General features: G+C 40.5%; 1 protein-coding gene across 4 annotated transcripts in view; it reads right to left on the reverse strand.

Moving 5' to 3' along the window:
- PTPRR (protein tyrosine phosphatase receptor type R) overlaps nucleotides 1-18,982 on the reverse strand; it is a 238,971-nt gene that overhangs the window by 74,989 nt on the left and 145,000 nt on the right. For all 4 annotated transcript variants that reach the window (XM_079775288.1, XM_079775287.1, XM_079775289.1 and 1 more), the window contains one exon: nucleotides 12,537-12,799. In XM_079775288.1, coding sequence (XP_079631414.1) covers nucleotides 12,537-12,799 — 263 coding nt within the window. The remainder of the gene's footprint in view (nucleotides 1-12,536; nucleotides 12,800-18,982) is intronic.

Genomic DNA, 18,982 nt, shown 5'->3' on the forward strand with positions numbered 1-18,982 from the left:
CCGAACTGCTCCAATATCTGAGCCCCTCCCTTACGTAGCTTCTGGGCAGAATAGGAATTGTTTCTATGAATTTTTCTATTAATACCTGCCCTCAATACACTTAACATCCATGCATTATGTGGATGGAATGGAAAATAAAACACCTTTGAAGTTGAGATTTACTTTAAAGTCTGTTTTAAAAAGCAGAGTAATCGGTCTTCCACAAAACAATGATGGCAAATCAAGCCACTGTTACCACAGCCAACATTATAGAGTCACCTGGATCAAGACGTTGGTGGGAAGACTCCTTCCTCTGCAGAAGTTTCATGATAATTTTTTAAAAGGTTAAATTTTGCCCCGCTGGTGCGGCTCAGTGGTTGAGCATCAACCTATGAACCAGAAGGTCACGTGTGAATTCCTAGTCAGGGCACATGCCAAGGTTGCACTCGATCCCCAGTGTGGGGCATGCAGGAGGCAGCCAAACAATGATTCTCTCTCATCATTGATGTTTCTCTCTCTCTTTCCCTTCCTCTCTAAAATCAATAAAAATATATATTTTAAAAAGGTTAAATTTTAAAATGTGCAATAAGAAAGTGAAGAGAAGGATAAGGATAGTCATCCTGCAGAAAGTTCCACAGAATGTTCAAAGATGAAGAAATCTTGCCTCTCCTGGAGAAATTAGCGATCTCGTTATTTGAGACCTCTGTCTAGATGTATAAACCATTATTTCACAAACATGGAATCGTTCAGCTGCACAACTTGTCTTGATGCATATTTGCTCTGTAATAACAAGTTCGGGATAGAATCGCTTTAATTTTACAAGACTTACACTTGAACAGGAGCAGACAGACCATAGACTAAAATGACTCATTGGTCACTTAAAAAGGCTGAAGAAATTCCAGGAATGAAATGGCAAGTGAGAAGTTTTCCCTGTCCTGGGGCTTTCTAGAACTAAATGGAAATTTCAGAGTTGAAATAGATGAGAGGCTAATACTGAGGAGTAAGGCTTACGCTGCATTATTTAGCTAGTAGTTAAAGAACCCCCACTACATGTGTGGAACTAGGAAGCCAGGAAACAGAGAACAGAGATGAGCTCTTAGGCGACTCTGTGTGTGTGTGTGTTTGAGAGAGAGAGAGAGAGAGAGAGAGAGAGAGAGAGAGAGAGAGAGAGGCAGAGAGAGGCAGAGAGAGACAGAGACAGAGACAGAGACAGAGAAAGGTGAGAGAAAGTATTTATGGGGTCACAGAAGGAAAAGAAAGGTAGTGAAAGTCTTTGTTCTATGGATAGGATGTGCTCTATGGATAGGATGGGGGAAAGAAATTTAAGGAGCAGTTCAGATTTGGGAAAAGAGAGAAATAGCTGAATGGAAAAAGCAACATATTTTTTTCTCAGTGTGGAGTGTCTATCAGAGACTCACATTGCTAAGAATCCATGGTTAAGGTGTATTCATGCCTTCAGACTATAATAGGTTTTTGCCATACTTTTAATGTATTCATTCTCATAGGTAATTTATCACTTAATCATTTTTACTCACATTACTGATTAAAATAGAATATATGTACTCCTATATTGATTGCAGCATTATTTACAGTAGTCAAGATTTGGAAGCAGCCCAAGTGCCCATGAAGTAGATGAGTGGATAAAAAAAACCTGTGATACATTTTCACAATGGAATACTACTCAGCTGTAAAAAAGAAGGAAATTTTACCCTTTGCTACAGCATGGATGGACCTGGAGAGAATTATGCTAAATGAATAAAGCCAGTCATAGAAAGACAAGTATCATATTATTTCACTGATATGTGGACTCTAATGAACAAAATAAACTAACAAGCAAAATAGAGACAGACTTGTAGATAGAAAGCAGGCTTACAGCTGTCAGGGGAGGGGTTAAGTAGATGGATTGAGCAGAAAAGAAAAAATAAAAGAGAAAGAACTAATGGATACGACAACAGTGTAGTGATTGCCGGGAGGAGATTGGGACGGGGGAAAGTTGGGGAGGGTATAGAGAGGATAAATGGTGATAGATGGAGACTTGACTTGGGGTGGTGAACATATAACATAGAGCACAGATGATGTGTTGTAGACCTGTGCACCTGAAACCTGTATAATTTTAATGACCAGTGTCACCCCAATAAACTCAATAAATAAAAAAATTTAAGCTTAAAATTCCAATTTGTTTCTCAGACTCCTTATGTAGACTAAGGATTCCATAAGAAGGATGGGAATTTATTAACAAACTAGTGTCCCAGTGCACGAATTTGTGCACATTGAAAAGAAATTAATTAGAAGAAATATTTTAATATCGTTATTTTCCCTTTCTCTATAATAGAAGTGTCAACCAAATTCATGATTGACAATGACAGATTGAAACACACACGTGCAATTGGTGCCAGCGAGAGCTTTATATATATATATATATATATATATATATATATATATATATATATATATATATAAACTTGCCTAATCAGACCTGCTTTCTGATTTAGCTAAACTTTTTCCAGCCCAGTGAAGCACCCCAACTTCTCTTTCACGTAATTGTCAGCAACACAGCAGTAAATATTAATACGAAGCAGATTATTATTGTAGATCACGCAGGGAGAACAAAGGGTAAAATATTTTATGGGAGCAGTGTTTGACTACATTCTGCACAGTGAGAAAACGTGAAGTCATTTTCAAGTTCCACCATTTCTTACTTCTTTTTAGTCGGGTCAAGTTTCTAAGCTTTCTAAATCTCCATTTTCCTGGCTAATGAAAAGAAAATAGGATTCCATCGAGTCTTCTATCTACCTACTCCAGGACTTCTGTGAGGATCAAATGAGATGAGGCACGTGAAAACGCTTCACAGACATTTGGTTAAAGTGTGAAACGTCTGCTCCTGGCTATAAAGCAAGCTGTGTTCCTGGGCTGAAGAAACTCCAGGGAGTCTAGTTGCTAGGGATAGGAAGCCGGGCGTTGCTATGTGATGTCATTACCCGGTGCCCACAGCGACCGTTTCCGGGCTGGGCTGTGAGCCGCATTTTGCACCATGGAGTCTCAGCAGTGTTGGGGGGCTGTAGCTCCAGGGTGGTGGCTGGGGCCTGTGTCCCACTTGGGGGAAGCTGAGTGTTGCTTTGTGGATGCCAGGTCCGAAGTGCTGTTTCTTTGTAAATGGCCAGTGCGCGTCATGGCAGCTCCTGCACTGAGCATCTGCCCCCTGGTGGTCAGTGCACATCATAGCGACCGGTCGGATAGTTGAAGGGACACTTAGCATATTAACCTTTTATATACAGTAGGTCCTCAGATTACGTCGGAGATCCATTCCTATGGCGCGACATAATGCGATTTTCACTGTAAGTACATAAGCACCTACATCATTCACATGGAGCACATACACAGCAGTAATGAAGTGAAACAGTAAAAAAAAAATTAAAAGAAAGATAACAATTCCTGACCTTTACTTGTGGTAAATAAATAATAAAAAACGTAAAGCACATATGTACATACGTCAAAATGATGGAACTCTTTTTTTTTTTTAAATAAATAAATGGGAGATGGTGATGTAACCACGAAACGACGTATGTCGAGTCCGATGTAACCCGAGGACTGTCTTTATAGAGATACTAACTTTGGAACCAAAATTCAGCAGGAAATGAAACATAACCAGAGTAAAACAAATCAATGAGGAGATCATACTCAGAGCAGGGGAATGAGGACTTAGGTAAGACTGGGACATGCAACAAGAGGGCTCAAAGGCTGTCCCAAAGGCTAAGGGGGCAGGCAACAGGGGCTTCTGTCTGTGGGGCAATGGGGAGGTGATGTGTGTGTGTGTTTAAGGCATTTATTTCCATAAAATTAACCTAACTTGAAGGACTTGTCCCTTTTCTTCTATTGAGATTTGACAAATATTAATGGAACATGTAGCATGTGTCAGGAATTGTGCTATAGACACCACAATGTCTGGAAATAAGAATCAAGAAGGAAAAGGAGGAAATAAAAAAAAAACAAAAACCCAGCCAGGCTGGGCCTGGAAAGGAAGAATTATTGAGGCTCGTATTTAAATCTGATTTAGAAAACAAAATTGACTCCGAAATAAAAGGATTTATATATTATAAGACATTTTTAGGCAATAATAATTTTATTTGACACATTGTCCTTAAAATTACTTTGTGGATGAAATGAAAAATGAAATGACTGGATGCTAAGCATTGTTAAGAAAGCACATTATATTTGAAAGTGTTCACACCTATTTGTTATATCTTAAGTTACAGCTCTTTCATCACTACCCCGAGACCTTTTTCTAAAGTATCTGCCAAAATAGATTATACCTCACCTGCCTGAGGGGACATTGAGGTTATGGATTTCTTTAAAAAAAAATAAGATCCTGCTCCCTTTTTCCTTTTCCCAAGACGAGACTAGCTACTAACTGCTTCAACATGCAGTTGTCCACTAGAGGGCACTATTTCCACATAGTACACCATCAGGATTCATCCACGTTGGCTCATATCGTATCTGAGAACAGAGCCCTCCCTGTCCCCCCAAATCATTTATCATTGCTAAATGGAAATGACACCTTAACATTGATAATAGACTTATAGGTGGACAACAACAACAACAACAACAACAATCCCAAAACAACAAACAAACCCATCAGTTCAAAAATAACAATTTTGCTAAAGTCACCTGCCATGGGTGAGCTGTGATTTTTCTCCGTTTTGCTATAGAGGTCATGTATTAATAGCTGGGAAAATCCGATGAGAGCAGAGTGATGCCTCATGTCATGGAAGAACCATGTTCAAGGAGTCCATAAAATCATAGTGGGACCCTGAGCTGTAATTTTATGACACATTTCAAATAACTACAAAGGTTAAACATCTCTGCCTGCAAGGTAAAGTCTCCTGACACAGTAGCTCAGATTCAGAGCTGCTCTCTCTCAAAAAAGAAGCAAAGTGTACTCTGGGAATTGTCCACGCCTGCCCTGATTAAAATGCTTCTACAAAAAAGGCCATTTCACCTAATTCTGTCAACTTGTACATCAAGACCTGGAACATGGTCCCCTCAGTAAGACTTGAAATCTCATTGTAGAAAACATAGCATTTAGTCCTCTTCACGGCAAAGCTCTAATTTGAACATGGGTAGAGGAATTGGCACACATGAACCTCTAAAATTATACTGCAACAACCTCTTGTTTAGGGTCAGGACAAAGAGAACTATAGAAACACCAACCCTACAGAATAGCTATAAGAGTTCAAGAGGGTCTTTGGGTTTTGCTCCTCCACCCCATAGGGTGAGTGGAAATGAAGACCACCTAGTAAAGCTGGAGGCCAGTGTTCAGGGTCAGGTTCAAGTTAATGAATGTTGAAGGATGGGCATGCTGAGAAGTCCTTTCTGCTTATATCTCAGGATGAGGCAGCTTGTGTGATGGGTCTGGTGGGAGATACAGCAATAAGAGAACCCGATGGGACTGACTCCTATTATTCTGCTAGGAGCCATGAGTGGAGAAAAAGAAAGTCAGTAGATTACCGTTAGATCCACCTCCAAATCTACACTGTTGGGACTTAGCCACAAAGGCCTAAGATTTCAGCTTGGAGAGAAGCCAGGTCAGTGCTTGGCAACAAGTGATGGTTACTTTTTACTATTTTAGGAAGAACTCTACTATTCTCAATTCCTTAAAAATATATATTTGGCATCTGTTCTACATTCCTTAGGTTGTACCTACTGTCATTTCTTTCATTAACCACTATTACCTTTTGTCTCATGCCTTGTCATGAATTTTTAGGCAGATTTCAAAACTTTTTCCTCCATTTCCTTAATCCCAGTGTAATTGTTTTGTTTACATATTTTTATTAATTTCAGAGAGGAAGGGAGGGAGGGAGAGATAGAACATCAATGATGAGAGAGAATCATTGATGGGCTGCCTCCTGCACACCCCTACTTGGGAATGAGCCTGCAACCTGGGCATGTGCCCTGACCGGGAATCGAACTGTGACCTCCTGGTTCATAGATCGATGCTCAACTACTGAGTCACCACGTTCAGGCCCAGTGTTATTGTTTTTAATAAGGAATCCTTTAAAGTTTTTTTCTAACCTTTCAGAACTCCAACCTACCTACATAAAAAGGCAATCGTGTCTAGCCTACCAATCAAGAGAGAAACAGCTTGGTGACCACCGTTAATGAAGGGCTTGTGCATGTTTTCTATGCCTCCCCAACTTTGGCCATCCCTATAAAAGCATTTTATAAGGATATGATCATAAAAACAGGAGAAGCTTAAAAGTTTTATCATCTGTATCATCGAGGAAGAAGTAGAACATAGTGGTCATGTGCAGATTTTGTAGCCAGACTGCCCAGATTTGAATTTCCAACTCTATCTTTATTCCTTTGTGATACCAGACATGTTATTCAATCTCTCCATGTTCCTGTTAGCTAACCTGCAAGAAGGGCATAAAAATAGTATTTGCTTCAAGGGGTGTTGTGAAGAGTGTATGAGATAACACGTTAGCACCATGGTTGGCATGTGGTAGGTTACTGGTCAATACGTTAGCTTTTGTTATTTTTCCTTCTCTTCCCACTGCATGGGTAGCAGCATTTGGAGGGGCACAGACATGTGCCCTCCCACGTCCACCGTCCACCACACACAGTGAAATGAGCTCAGTTATTACCGAGACAGCTTGAACAATAGAGAGCCCTCCCCCACCAAAGCCCTTGAGAACAGTTTTTGGCTGGACTTTTCTGGATTATTGCCTCATGTCTCCCTCTCAGTTTGGCTTCTTTTCTATATCTATATGTTTGCCATCACCTTGGTCTTTTATGCTGTGTTACCACTGGGCCTCTAGAATGGGAGCACACCAACAGAAGAAAACCCAAGACTGATGGTGAGCTCCTAGACTGGCAATGAGATGGTTATCCACCTTGAGTGTTTTGAATCTGCTGCACAAATTGAATTTTACCTGACTTAGAATCTGAAAAACATCCTGAAAGACAAGCATGAAATTTGCTAAGACAAATAACAGTGTGACACTCTATACTATACCTACTTACTAAAGACATTGATTTAGAATCTATTTTGTACTTATTTCCCACAGAATATGTGCTCTCCTCACCCCCAGACATCGCTTGCCTAGTAGCACAGCCTCTGGAACCAGGCTGCTTGGGTTCAAATTCTACTTGTCACTCTTACACCCCCCAGTGACTTATTATTAGGTTACTTGGGCAGTGACTTAAACTCTGAACATTAATTTCCTCTCTGTAAGGAAGGGATAATAATATGAGGGTTAAATGAGATAATGCAGGCAAAGGGTCAACAATCTCATTGTATTGTTATTTTTAGTGACGTTACTTGGAGTTAAGTTAGGATTGACATGTCAATGGTTGTTTGTTATCTATATTACCCCCATATGGTGAGGCAGAGAAAATGAGTCATGGTTGATAGACTGTGTTCAGTGGTGCCGGGTCATAGGTTCCATTAGAACAAATAGTATTTACCCGAAGGAGGCAATGTGGTATATGTATAACAGCCTGGAAAGATTGGGGGAAAGGTGAAGGGATTAAGAAGCACAAATTGGTAGCTACGGAATAGTCACAGAGATATCAAGTACAGCATAGGGAATATAGTCAATAACATTGTAATAACTATGTATGGGGCCAGGTGGATACTTGAAATATCAGGGCAACACTTTGTATAGTACATGATGTCTAACCACTGTGCTGTACACCTGACACTAATACAGAACCAAATTGGAATGTAAACTGTAATTGAAAAAAATGACCGAGGAAACCTGGAGTAAACACTCAGCTCTGCTGTAACTAGTGTTGTGACCTTTGGCAAATGTAGTGATGCTGTTGGTGCCCCGCCCAGATCACCTTTCCCAGGCTGGTGGCCATACCTCCCCTCCCCTGAGGCTGGGAGCATTGGCTGTGAGTGACACACCTCTCTGGAGAGTCACCCTCAGCTGATGGAGTGGCCTAGTCCAGAGATCCTAGGAAGTTATGCCTCCACCTTCCCCAGGATGGCCTGAAGTCAATGGTTGACTGGCATGGGGTCCAGAGGCCCAGTCTGTTTGCCTTAAGGTGCAACACCTGTTCATGAGGTGCCACTCCTGCCCCACGCTCCCTGCGTGATCAGGCTGGGCCCCGACATCAGCTGAAACCACCTCTTTACTCGGCATCTCCTCTGTCTGCTTCCCCTACTTTCCCTCGCGCTTCTCCTGAGAGCATCCTCTCCATAGATCACTTGGACGAGAACCCTTGTCTCAGGCTCTGCTGTCAGGGAACCTCTCCTAAGGCCCAAGAGAGCAGCGTCTGGGTCTCAGTGTCACTTGACAGAAAACAAGGGAGTTGGATTCATTTTCATTGATGGGTTTATTTCATGAATACAGATGATAATTTCTGAGTATTTTTGCATACTTTGTACCAAGATATTCAGGTGTATCCATTCTCTATTCTTTCCCTTTCTTATATCTTCCAAAGGGAGGTCAGTATCCTCTAAGTCCAACTTTTTGAACACTGACATGTTTTTCTGCTAGGGAGAGCCGGGGCAGAAGTCAGGACGTTCCACCTGGCCCGGAGGAAATGCTAGTGAACAAAGGCTTTGAGTTTAGGTGTAGGATACTCAACATTTTCTCTGAGACTGAGTTTGCCTCTACCACTGCAGACATCTTTCTAGCTCTGAGAGGAATCTCCCAGGCTCAGCCAGGTTGTAACCCCCAAGGAAACCTTGAATACCACCTACCTTGGTGCCATATATCATTTGCATGAAACTTGTGGATAGATAACAAAATAAACCATATTACAGTACAGCTTAAGAAGCTAGAGCATATTTATTTCTTAGGCAGTGGTCGCCTGGCTTAACTGTCACAAGAGCTGTGCCAGGCATTCCTGACCTAGGAATGGGAGCAGAGAACAAAACCAAAAAGAATGCTAGATTTCTCTTTCCTTCTGAAAGCCACCATGCCGTTTTATTTTGATTGTTGACTTAATGGGATGCTTTTAAAAAAGGTAAGACAGATATTATCATACTTATTTTGATAATTAATGAAGGACTTAATTAACATGTTGAGTCACTTATTTAGTAAACATCAGAAGTTATATTAGCACAGAGACTCAGCTCTGTAATTTATCATTAGGCTATTCGTTCTTGTGGAAGTTTCTTTAAATATATTTTTTTATTGATTTCAGAGAGGAAGGGAGAGGGAGAAAGAGATAGAAACATCAATGATGAGAGAGAGGGTCATCGATTGGCTGCCTCTTGCACACCCCCTACTGGGGATGGAGCATGTGCTCCTACTGGGAATCAAACCGTGACCTCCTGCCTCATAGGTGGACACTCAACCATTGACCCATGCTGGCTGGGCTTGTGGAAGTTTCTTTAGAAATATATGAGGTCCCAAGATGTAAAGGAACATTAATTAATTAAGTAATCCGCTCTGTAATGTTTTTCAAGTGTTTGCTATGTACCACGATTACAGGAATCATGGGAGGCAGCAGAGTATCTTGAGATTCTCATAAGCTGGTGAAGGGTGTCTGCAGAGTGAGTGGGGTCCCTCCAGCGGTGGGGTCCCTCGGCCTGGCCTGTAGGGATCAGGCCGAAACCAGCTCTCCCAAGGGGTCCCAGATTGTGAGAGGGCAGTTCTTGAGTGATGCACCCTGGAATTGGGCTCCCTCCTCTCTGGTTCTGGGGTGCATCACCTGAGAACCCCGCTGCCAAGTCATCACAGCTTGGCAGCTCCTGCATTGAGCGTCTGCCCCACTGGTCAGTGCACCTCATAGCTACCGGTCCGACAGTCAGATGGTCGCTTAGCCTTTTATATATATATAGATGTTAGAATAATGGATTCTTTTAATCAAGAATGAGAGATTTATATGGCATGACCCAAAAGACTTTGAGACAAATGACTCATAATGTAAACTTTATAGCCTCATGGTTATTTTAATGAAGCCAGAACAGAGGATTAATATTTTACTCCAGCATAGGAAGATGGAAGACTATAAAACACAAAGCTATTTTAAAGGTACATAAGCATAAATTAAGTTTTAGGGCTTTAAACTCTCAGCAAAGTTTTCTGACTCCATAGAACACTGTATATCCTTCATCTTTTATCATTCTTAAAACTCATTACTACATTATCTTGGCAGGGAATTATGGTAGAAAAATAGGGTGAGAGTAGTTGAGGAAGAGATGGTGGAATAAGCAATGTGTTTCCCTACCACAAGTGAAAGGTGACCTGAGAATTATTCATTATAATATTCATTCATGCATTCCTTAAAGCAGTGGTAGGCAAATTGTGGCTCGCGAGCCACATGTGGCTCTTTGGCCCCTTGAGTGTGGCTCTTCCACAAAATGCCACGGCCTGGGCGAGTCTATTTTGAAGAAGTGGCATTAGAAGAAGTTTAAGTTTAAAAAATTTGGCTCTCAAAAGAAATTTCAATCATTGTACTGTTGATATTTGGCTCTATTAACTAATGAGTTTGCCAACCACTGCCTTAAAGCATTTACTTCCAGGAGTTCTGGCTTTTCAGGAATTATATTCTATATGTAAGACACAAAGAGACAATTAAATCATGAATGTGCCCTCAAGAGTATAAGGAGTAGGGCATTACTAAACGAAAACTTGACGTATACCTGAGAAGTCATAAACACTGTATGCACACAGGGTTATAGGACTAGAGCAGAGGGGAACAGAGGAGAGAGCTGAGCTGGTGTCAGTAAGGTGGGCTAGAGAAAGAAGGGCAGGAGCTAGAGGAAGCTCGGGATGGCTTTCAAGAGAAAGTGATGCTTAAATTTCTCTCTGCATATTTCTTTTCTATCCCTCACTCCATGCCTCACCTTCGCACCTCTTCTCTCCTCACTGGGTAATCCAACCACAACCACTTCTTCTCTTACTACCTTTGACAGGAATGCTTCCTAAAGAAGTACCTCCAGCTCAATCTACTTCTTTGATGAAACTCTGAAGTTATGGAGAGAAAAGAATCTGCATGGGAGCCTACAGGTAGCCAACCAAGTACCAAAAAATAATCTATTAGAGGCCAAAGGAAAAGACAGTTTAGCACTAGATGTGAAAATGAAATGTGCTCTGTGGTTAGTCCGTTGGCAAAGTTGGCAAACATGTGAGAGAAATAGTGATGATGGAAGTTTGAAGACCAATAAGGCAACAAATATACTTGGCTCATTTAAGACCCATTTGGAGAAGGGGGGAAAGATAAGAACCAGAGGAGGAATTGGGTTAAGGGAGCTTCTTTGATACAAAAGAGAACCTGTTTCTATGCTGGGGGATAGCTTTAGCAGCGAGGGTACAGTTGAAAACGGAGAAGGAAATTGATGGAGTCAGTTATGACAATTGGGAGGGAATGACCTGGAACTTCTGTAGACAGAATCACTCGCTCTCTCCTGCTGGAGGTGGGAAGGAAGTGGGAGGCCACGGGTGGGGATGCAGGGGAGTGTGAAGACCAGGGGCAGGGAATCCATTTAGTTACTGATTACACACTTGCTCTGCTTAAGTCTCCTACGTAGACCACAAACATGAGTAAGAGACCATGCCAGTACTCTCCTTTATTGAACATTCACTTCATTTAAACGAATAAACAGATATTTAACCTTATGCTCCTTGAAATCCCAACATGTCCAGCAGTGGCTGACAAAGGGCAGGATGCCGGGAAGAAGTACCCCTAGAGTATTTAATCACTGACCTTGCTTAGAATTGGTGCCACATGATGACAATAAAAATTAGTCCAACTTTTAGTCAGTTTTATAATCATCTTTAAATCATCTCTAGAAAATGACCCCCTTATGGCCTGCATCTGAGCAGATCTTTTCTGCCCCCTTGCCCTTGGTACACCACTGATGCTCAGATGCCTGCTTCAAGGTTTCTCTTTGAAAAACAAACAAATGCTTAAAATTAATTTGGGTAACAAGCGTGAAAGAACCTGAGGAAGTGAAGAAGTCAAGTTTAACCCCCTCATGTTACAGAAGAAGAAAGTGAGGCCCAGATAAGTGAATGGCTCATGAAGCCACTCAATCTAGAAATGACAGAGCTGGGTCCCAACTCCAGTTCTCCCGACTCCCGGTTAGCTTCAGGAAAAAGTTCCATCCTGTCTGTCTTTCCATACTGCCACCCAGACGGCAAGTTAGTGGTATTCAAGCAAGGGAATGTTACCCGGATGCATAAGGAATCCATCAAATGTTTGGGGGGAGGAGGTAGAAAGAATGACTTGATTGCTCTCCATTTTCCTTCCATTATGAAGTCAAAGTGTTTTCCCTTTAAGGACTTTGGAGCTCACTGTAACCCATCACTTTCTTTTCAATTCATTCATTGTTGGTTTTTTTGTTTTTGTTTTGTTTTTTAATCCTCACTCGAGGATATTTTTCCATTGATTTTTTTAGAGAAAGTGGAAGAGGGAAAGACAGAGAGAAATATCGATGTGAGAGAAACACATCTATTGGTTGCCTCCTGCACAAGCTCCGACCAGGGCCCAGGCTGGGGAGGAGCCTGCAACCGAGGTACATGCCCTTCACCGGAATCGAAGCCAGGACCCTTTGGTCTTCCTGGTGTCCATGTGGGAGACACAGAAAAAGCTCTTACCTCTCTTGAAGTCCGATGGGTTTCATTTTGAAAGGAGAAGGGCAGACAGAGGTGGTAGCTTTGATCTCAGGAGCGTATCGACCTTGAGGGTCCACGACCACACTCAGTACCTTCGGTGCCTGCTCAGGCTGGACCATGCTGTTGACTGTCTTGGCCTCGGACTGTGCTGGCTGTAAAGCGAGGGGTGATAGGTGGATCTCCTGATTTTTCTCTTTATCTTGTCTCAAAGAAAGCTGAAACTTTTCTTTTAATCTGTAAAGAATCTATGGAAGGAGATATAAAGGGCTGCTGTCACATTTTTCACACTCAACAACCAACTATGATCTCTTCCACCCCAACCTAGAAGACAAACCAAAGTAAATGTTTAATGATCATGCAAGTAAGCAAAGACTTCTGGGGCGGTTTCTCAGGTTTGTGGTATTGAGATTTTTCTCAAAAGAATATACTTGGTATTTCTAGTTATGGTGCACAAACATGTGAAATATATCTGCACATAAATGTATTCCCCAAATAGTATTAAAAGTAAATTTGGCTAATGATATTAAAGTGTCAGATAGCCGTTTGATCATAGGTAAGCTTTTAATTAAAATGACTGAAATGGAAGGTTTATAGAAGGCATAAGCGTGAAGTATGGGTTTATAACATTTAGAGAAACAGAGATCTGCATCCAATACAACATGTAAGAAGAAAGTCTTGCACAATATTAATGAAAGTATAGTTATGCTATAATCCATAATTTCCTATGTTGGTAAATATCTGCATTAGTCATATGTTAGCTTGAGGATCTCGAAATAATTAAATTTAGGGCATCTATCAAAGAATAATTTGGACAACCAGTATATTTTTTCTTACCCTTTGCCCCATTTAATTTTTAAGGTATGTAGAAAAAAATATTACGTTCTTCCATCCTCGGGAGCTCTTTCTGGAACAGCTAATAGAATTCAGAAGTGGCAGGATCTTTACTCTTAAACTTATGAAAGAACTGAACTGACTTTGCTGAGACACTCCAATGAGCCATAGTGTGAGGTGAGCAAAATTTGCCTTTCCTATCCTCAGGCTTCCCTTTTATAGGTCCTTTTTTTTTCTCTTTTCTTTTAAAAATTTACTCATTTATTTTTATTCAAATTAAATTCTTTTCCTAGTTTTACTGAGATCTAATTGACATACAACACTGTATATGTTTAAGGTGTACAAAAGAACAATTTGATACTATTTCTCTTGTCTCGATGCTGACTCCTCCACTCCAGTTCCTGCTGGAACTAGATGTCCTTGTTCCAGGACGTGACTTGATTAGTTCATTCACACGAAGAGCTGACTTAACCCATCATCTGCAATGACAGCGCTGATGACATCTGCATCCCACTGAGCTCCCTGCTTAGTTCCTGGGATCCAGCACCTATAGGAGTGTTATTTTTGAGGATGGACTTCTCGGGCTCTTTCAGTCACCTCTACTTTAGTCACAAGGCTAATTCTTTCTTTCCTTTTCTTCCAGAGTTCCTTTAAATTCTAGTAATCTCTATATTTTAAATCCACTGGAAAGATACGAAGTCTAAATATATATATTTTTTTCTTGTTAAGGGATGAACAAACAGAAAAGAAAGTTAGGAAAGAATTCACCTGAAATCATGGAGGAAATAAATACCTTTGATAACTTATTTCAGAAAATAGTTTAGAAAATATTTGTCTAGTATTCTTAAAATATATTGGTTAAAAAAAAGCTTATTCAACAAGATAAAATTATTTAAAAGAATCAGGATGAAATAAAAACACAACAATCTAAAATGAAAAGGTATCAGACTGAGATTAAACAGAAAATAAATCAAAGAACTGAAAACTCAGTAGTAGGATTTGCAAGCAACAAAGAACAGACCTGACAATGCCTGAAATACTATAATCACTGGTATATACGGTTTATATGGAAAAGCCAAGAGACTACCTGGAATGTAGAGCGAAAGGATAGAGAAATGAAGATAAAGACAAGAGGAAAGACAGGACATGGAAGTCAAAGAAGAGTCTCAGTAAATGATAAACCAGAATCAGTGAATGAAAGAGAAGCAAGTCATTCAAAGCTATTTCAGTGCTCAGTATGTCATGTATTGTGAAAGGTACAGCACCCTGTTCCTGTGGAATTTACAGACACAGAATGAAAAAAGTTCTTAGTTTAAAAAGCGTATGTCACTTGAAAGAACAGTACGTGTGAGAATAAAATGGGGCAAATTTGCATGACTTTGAGAAAAAAAATACATGTTACAATGGATGTATGAATTCCACAACTAGCTACATATATGTGCATGTAGATGAAGCCAACAGAATTGTTCAACTACTCGAGGTGTCAGAAAATATACTATCTGTGTACCCTTCCTGAAAAAAAAACAACAACCCTCAAAGTCACGAGAAAAGATGATTCAAAATGAAGAAGTAAAGAACTAGAAATTGTGAGGTAAAAGAGAGCTTTGGAATGATTTAAACACAGAGTGAAAACTAAAGGTAATTATGTTTCAGACGTTGTCTACAATCCAACATCTCTAATTATAGTAACAAGTAAGAAGGTTGGAGGAGGCCAGAGAGGTAAAAAATAAAGGCGAATGTATGTTCAGTGACTTTTTAATTAGGGATATGGAGGGAATCAGAGTTAAGATAGCCACTGGAGGTCCTTTGAACCTAACTGTATATTAAAGAGGTTGAAGTCTAGCTAAATAACCTGGCGTGCCTAAAGCAACATTCAGCGGGGACAGAGCCAGGCCCCAGCGCAGCGCGGTCCTGCGGGCCCTGCACGCCCCCCCCCGCCCCCCCCCCCCCCACACCACCTCTGGCGCTGCTCTTCACCACACTGTCCTCCTTGACGATGACTCTGAAATCACACCTGCAGCAGCTGTGGCTCTCGCCACTGAGTCTGAAAGCTACCAAAACTAAGAAAATAGCTTTGGGGAGTGGAAAGATCTTCTTAAGGAAAAAGACTATGCACATCTGGGATACAACTAGAAACACATATTATAATGTGAACTGCCAGAAATTAAAGAGAATCCTTAATGGCTTTTATGTCAGTTTACTTCCTCATAACCTGGGACCTTTTACACAGGTGCTATTCATCGACTCTGGTAGGGTAAAGCTAAATCTCCCATGACAAATATTACTAAAAGAAAAAGAAAGCATTTCATGCCAAGGACCCGTCTTCTTGCTGTCATTATAATTATTTTCACAAGCTATGGGATAGAAAATACTAAAGGTTACTCCCCTCCCTCTCTGCATAATGCCAAAGGATGGGGACGTTTTGAACATATTGCTTCTCTTCAGTATCCATAACCCTTAAAAGACACTTTGCCACCACAGCACTGTGCAAAACCAAAACTCCTACTAGAACAATACAATCAGATGACACATGTATCAAGCTAAACACATAGCTACTAAAGGATGAGGTCATAGAATTCAAGGTGGGATAGTTGTTTTTTTTTTAATTGCAAACAAGTTATTTTTCTGAATGAGAACAGAAACAAATATATCTGTACATTTACAGAAAAATATAAATAGAAGATAATGGATATATTATATATTCCAAGCTCTTGCCACCTAAATGTAATAGGTAATCAGAACATTTGTTTGCCTGTTTACATCTGGGTTTTGGAGAAGCACAGTTCAATAATGAAAATGAGGAAGCCAAGGAAATGCCAGCCTTCACAACAGTTATTGGCAGGTCTCGCTTATGATGCTATTTGTGTGAAACAAGCTCTAGTCCAATGTCCTTTACCGTTCACGAGCTTATGTTCTTGACGAGCCTCCGCCAGGCATTTTACAGTCGTCTGCTTACTTCATCTCTGGTTAGAGGTCAATTTTTAATACGTGTCTATATAGTACCTGTACAAACTGGTTGTTACATCTGTAACGAGGGAAAAGAAGAACGTGGAGAGTGTATATCACTGTTTAAAAATACTCAAGAGAGACATCTAACTGTCTGAAAAAAATGTGCAAAAACTGAGGAGCTTGCAACTTGACAATAAGGCATTTGCCATGGAAGGAAGCTGGAGGGCAGCGGTTCTCCGCCAGCAGGGATTTTGTTCTGGGGGCATCTGGCAATGTCTGGGATGGTTTGTGATTGTCATTCTGGAGTGTGTGTGGGATACTGCTGGCATCTAGTGGGCAGATAGTAGAAATGCTGCTAAATACCTTACAATGCACAGGACAGAGCCCCTCCCCACAACAGATGATCTACCGAGTCCAAAATGTCAACAGTGCTGCTGTGGGGAAATCTGGGATAAGAGATCTTAAACAATCACCTGGCTGATCCCCTAATTTTACTTTTAAGCCCAGAGTGGTTTAATAATTTATGGACAGTTAGAAATAAAAAGTCTAGAACCCAGGTTTCCTGACTTATGCCTGTGATCATTGCCCTCTCCTGTTCTTGTAAATCCCATATCCTTCCCACCTCTTTCCTGAAGCCTCTGCCAAAGCGTCAGAGATTTCCCTCTGCGGCTGGAGAGCCAGATACAGCTGATGCTCCTTTCTCTGTGAGAATGCACTTTGTTTGAGAGTTCAACCTCACAGCTTGCCATAGCAATGGCAAGTCAATATTTTTGATTTTACCGTTAGAGCTTGTTGTTTGAATCTTAGGATGCAATGCAATGTTTTGATCACTTGAAAAAAAGAAAAGAGAAAGGAATAAAAGTTAAACTATAGCAAGAGAAAAACAACAACAATAGCAGGAAAAAGAAAGCCAGGGGGACAGAGAAATGAGAGGAAGCTAAAGAGCATTCTATAAAGCTCTTTTGCAGCTTATAGTTTTTTGGGTTTTGTTGTTTTGGTTTTTAAAAAAAATATATATTTTATTGATTTTTTACAGAGAGGAAGGGAAGGGGATAGAGTTAGAAACATCGATCAGCTGCCTCTTGCACACCCCCTACTGGGGATGTGCCTGCAACCAAGATACATGCCCTTGACAGGAATCGAACCTGGGACCCTTCAGTCCGCAGGCTGGCACTCTATCCACTGAGCCAAACCAGTTAAGGCATGCAGCTCATAGTTTTTATTTAAAAAACTACATAAGCAGGTAACACAAAACATCTGTGTGAAAAACATATGTTCAAATTTTAAAATGCCACCAACAGTCCAAAGGACATATATTTTTCTTGACAGTATTTTACAGTTAGTTCTAAAAGAGCTCAATCATTTATTTTGTTTAATTGGATAAACTTGAATTTCTACATTATTCCAGAAACAATACATTGTGGATGCAGAGATGGCACTTAATGCTATCCTCTAGAAATTCACAGAAGAGACAGATGTGCCCAGTAAAAGATACTAAGTACAAAAATAGAGTGTGGCCCTAACCGGTTTGGCTCAGTGGCTAGAGCATCGGCCTGCGAACTGAAGGGTCCCAGGTTAGATTCCGGTCAAGGGCATGTACCTTGGTTGCAGGCACATCCCCAGGAGGGGGTGTGCAGGAGGCAGCTCATCGATGTTTCTCTCTCATCAATGTTTCTCTCTTATCAATGTTTCTAACTCTCTATCCCTCTCCCTTCCTCTCTGTAAAAAAATCAATAAAATATATTAAAAAAAAACACACAAAACAAAACAAAAATAGAGTATGTCCAGAGTAGGTATGGTGTAATACACATTTATGAGTTCTGCCTGTGTAGCCATTCTCATCCTGTTATTAGACCACTTTGTGGTCAGAAATAGATGCCAACAAGATAGAGTTACAGAATCAAACGGAATCTCAATTTGACAACATTATCCATGGAATCATGGCAAAGAGTTTTTAGTTTTAGTTTTAATTTGCATTGATTTCAGAGAGGAAGGGAGAGGGAGAGAGAGATAGAAACATCAATGATGAGTGAGAACCATTGATCGGCTGTCTTCTGCATGCCCCCCACTGGGGACTGAGCCTGCAACCTGGACCTGTGCCCTGACTGCGAATTGAACCGTGACCTCCTAGTTCATAGGTTGACACTCAACCTCTGAGCCACACTGGTCAGGTGTGAGAGAGTTCTAACTTTTAATCCAGATAGACTTGGACTTGAATCCCAATTCCTGTCCTCAGACACCCCCATACACACACCCACACATTGTCTGTTCTTTCTCAACTTACTTATCGTCTCTGAACCATGGTTTCCTCATCAGTAAAATTAGGACACGAATATCTATTAACTGTCTATGCATAAAGCCTATAGTTAACAACACTATTTTACATATTTAAAGATGTGTTAAGAGGGTAAATCTTATGTTGTGTTCTTATAACAACACAAAATAATAATAGTAAATGAAGAGAGGAAAACATTGGAGGTAATGAATATGTTTATGGCATAGATTGTGATGATGTTTTCATGGGTATATATTTATCCCTAGACTTAAGTTGTATGCAATAAACATGTATAGCTTTTTATATGCTAATCATAACTCAGCAAAGTGGTATTAAAATACACTGAATGTTGAATACCAGGCAGTAAATTTAA

The sequence above is a fragment of the Cnephaeus nilssonii genome, assembly GCF_951640355.1.
Source record: "Cnephaeus nilssonii genome assembly, chromosome: 6".
Taxonomy (NCBI): Eukaryota; Metazoa; Chordata; class Mammalia; order Chiroptera; family Vespertilionidae; genus Cnephaeus; species Cnephaeus nilssonii.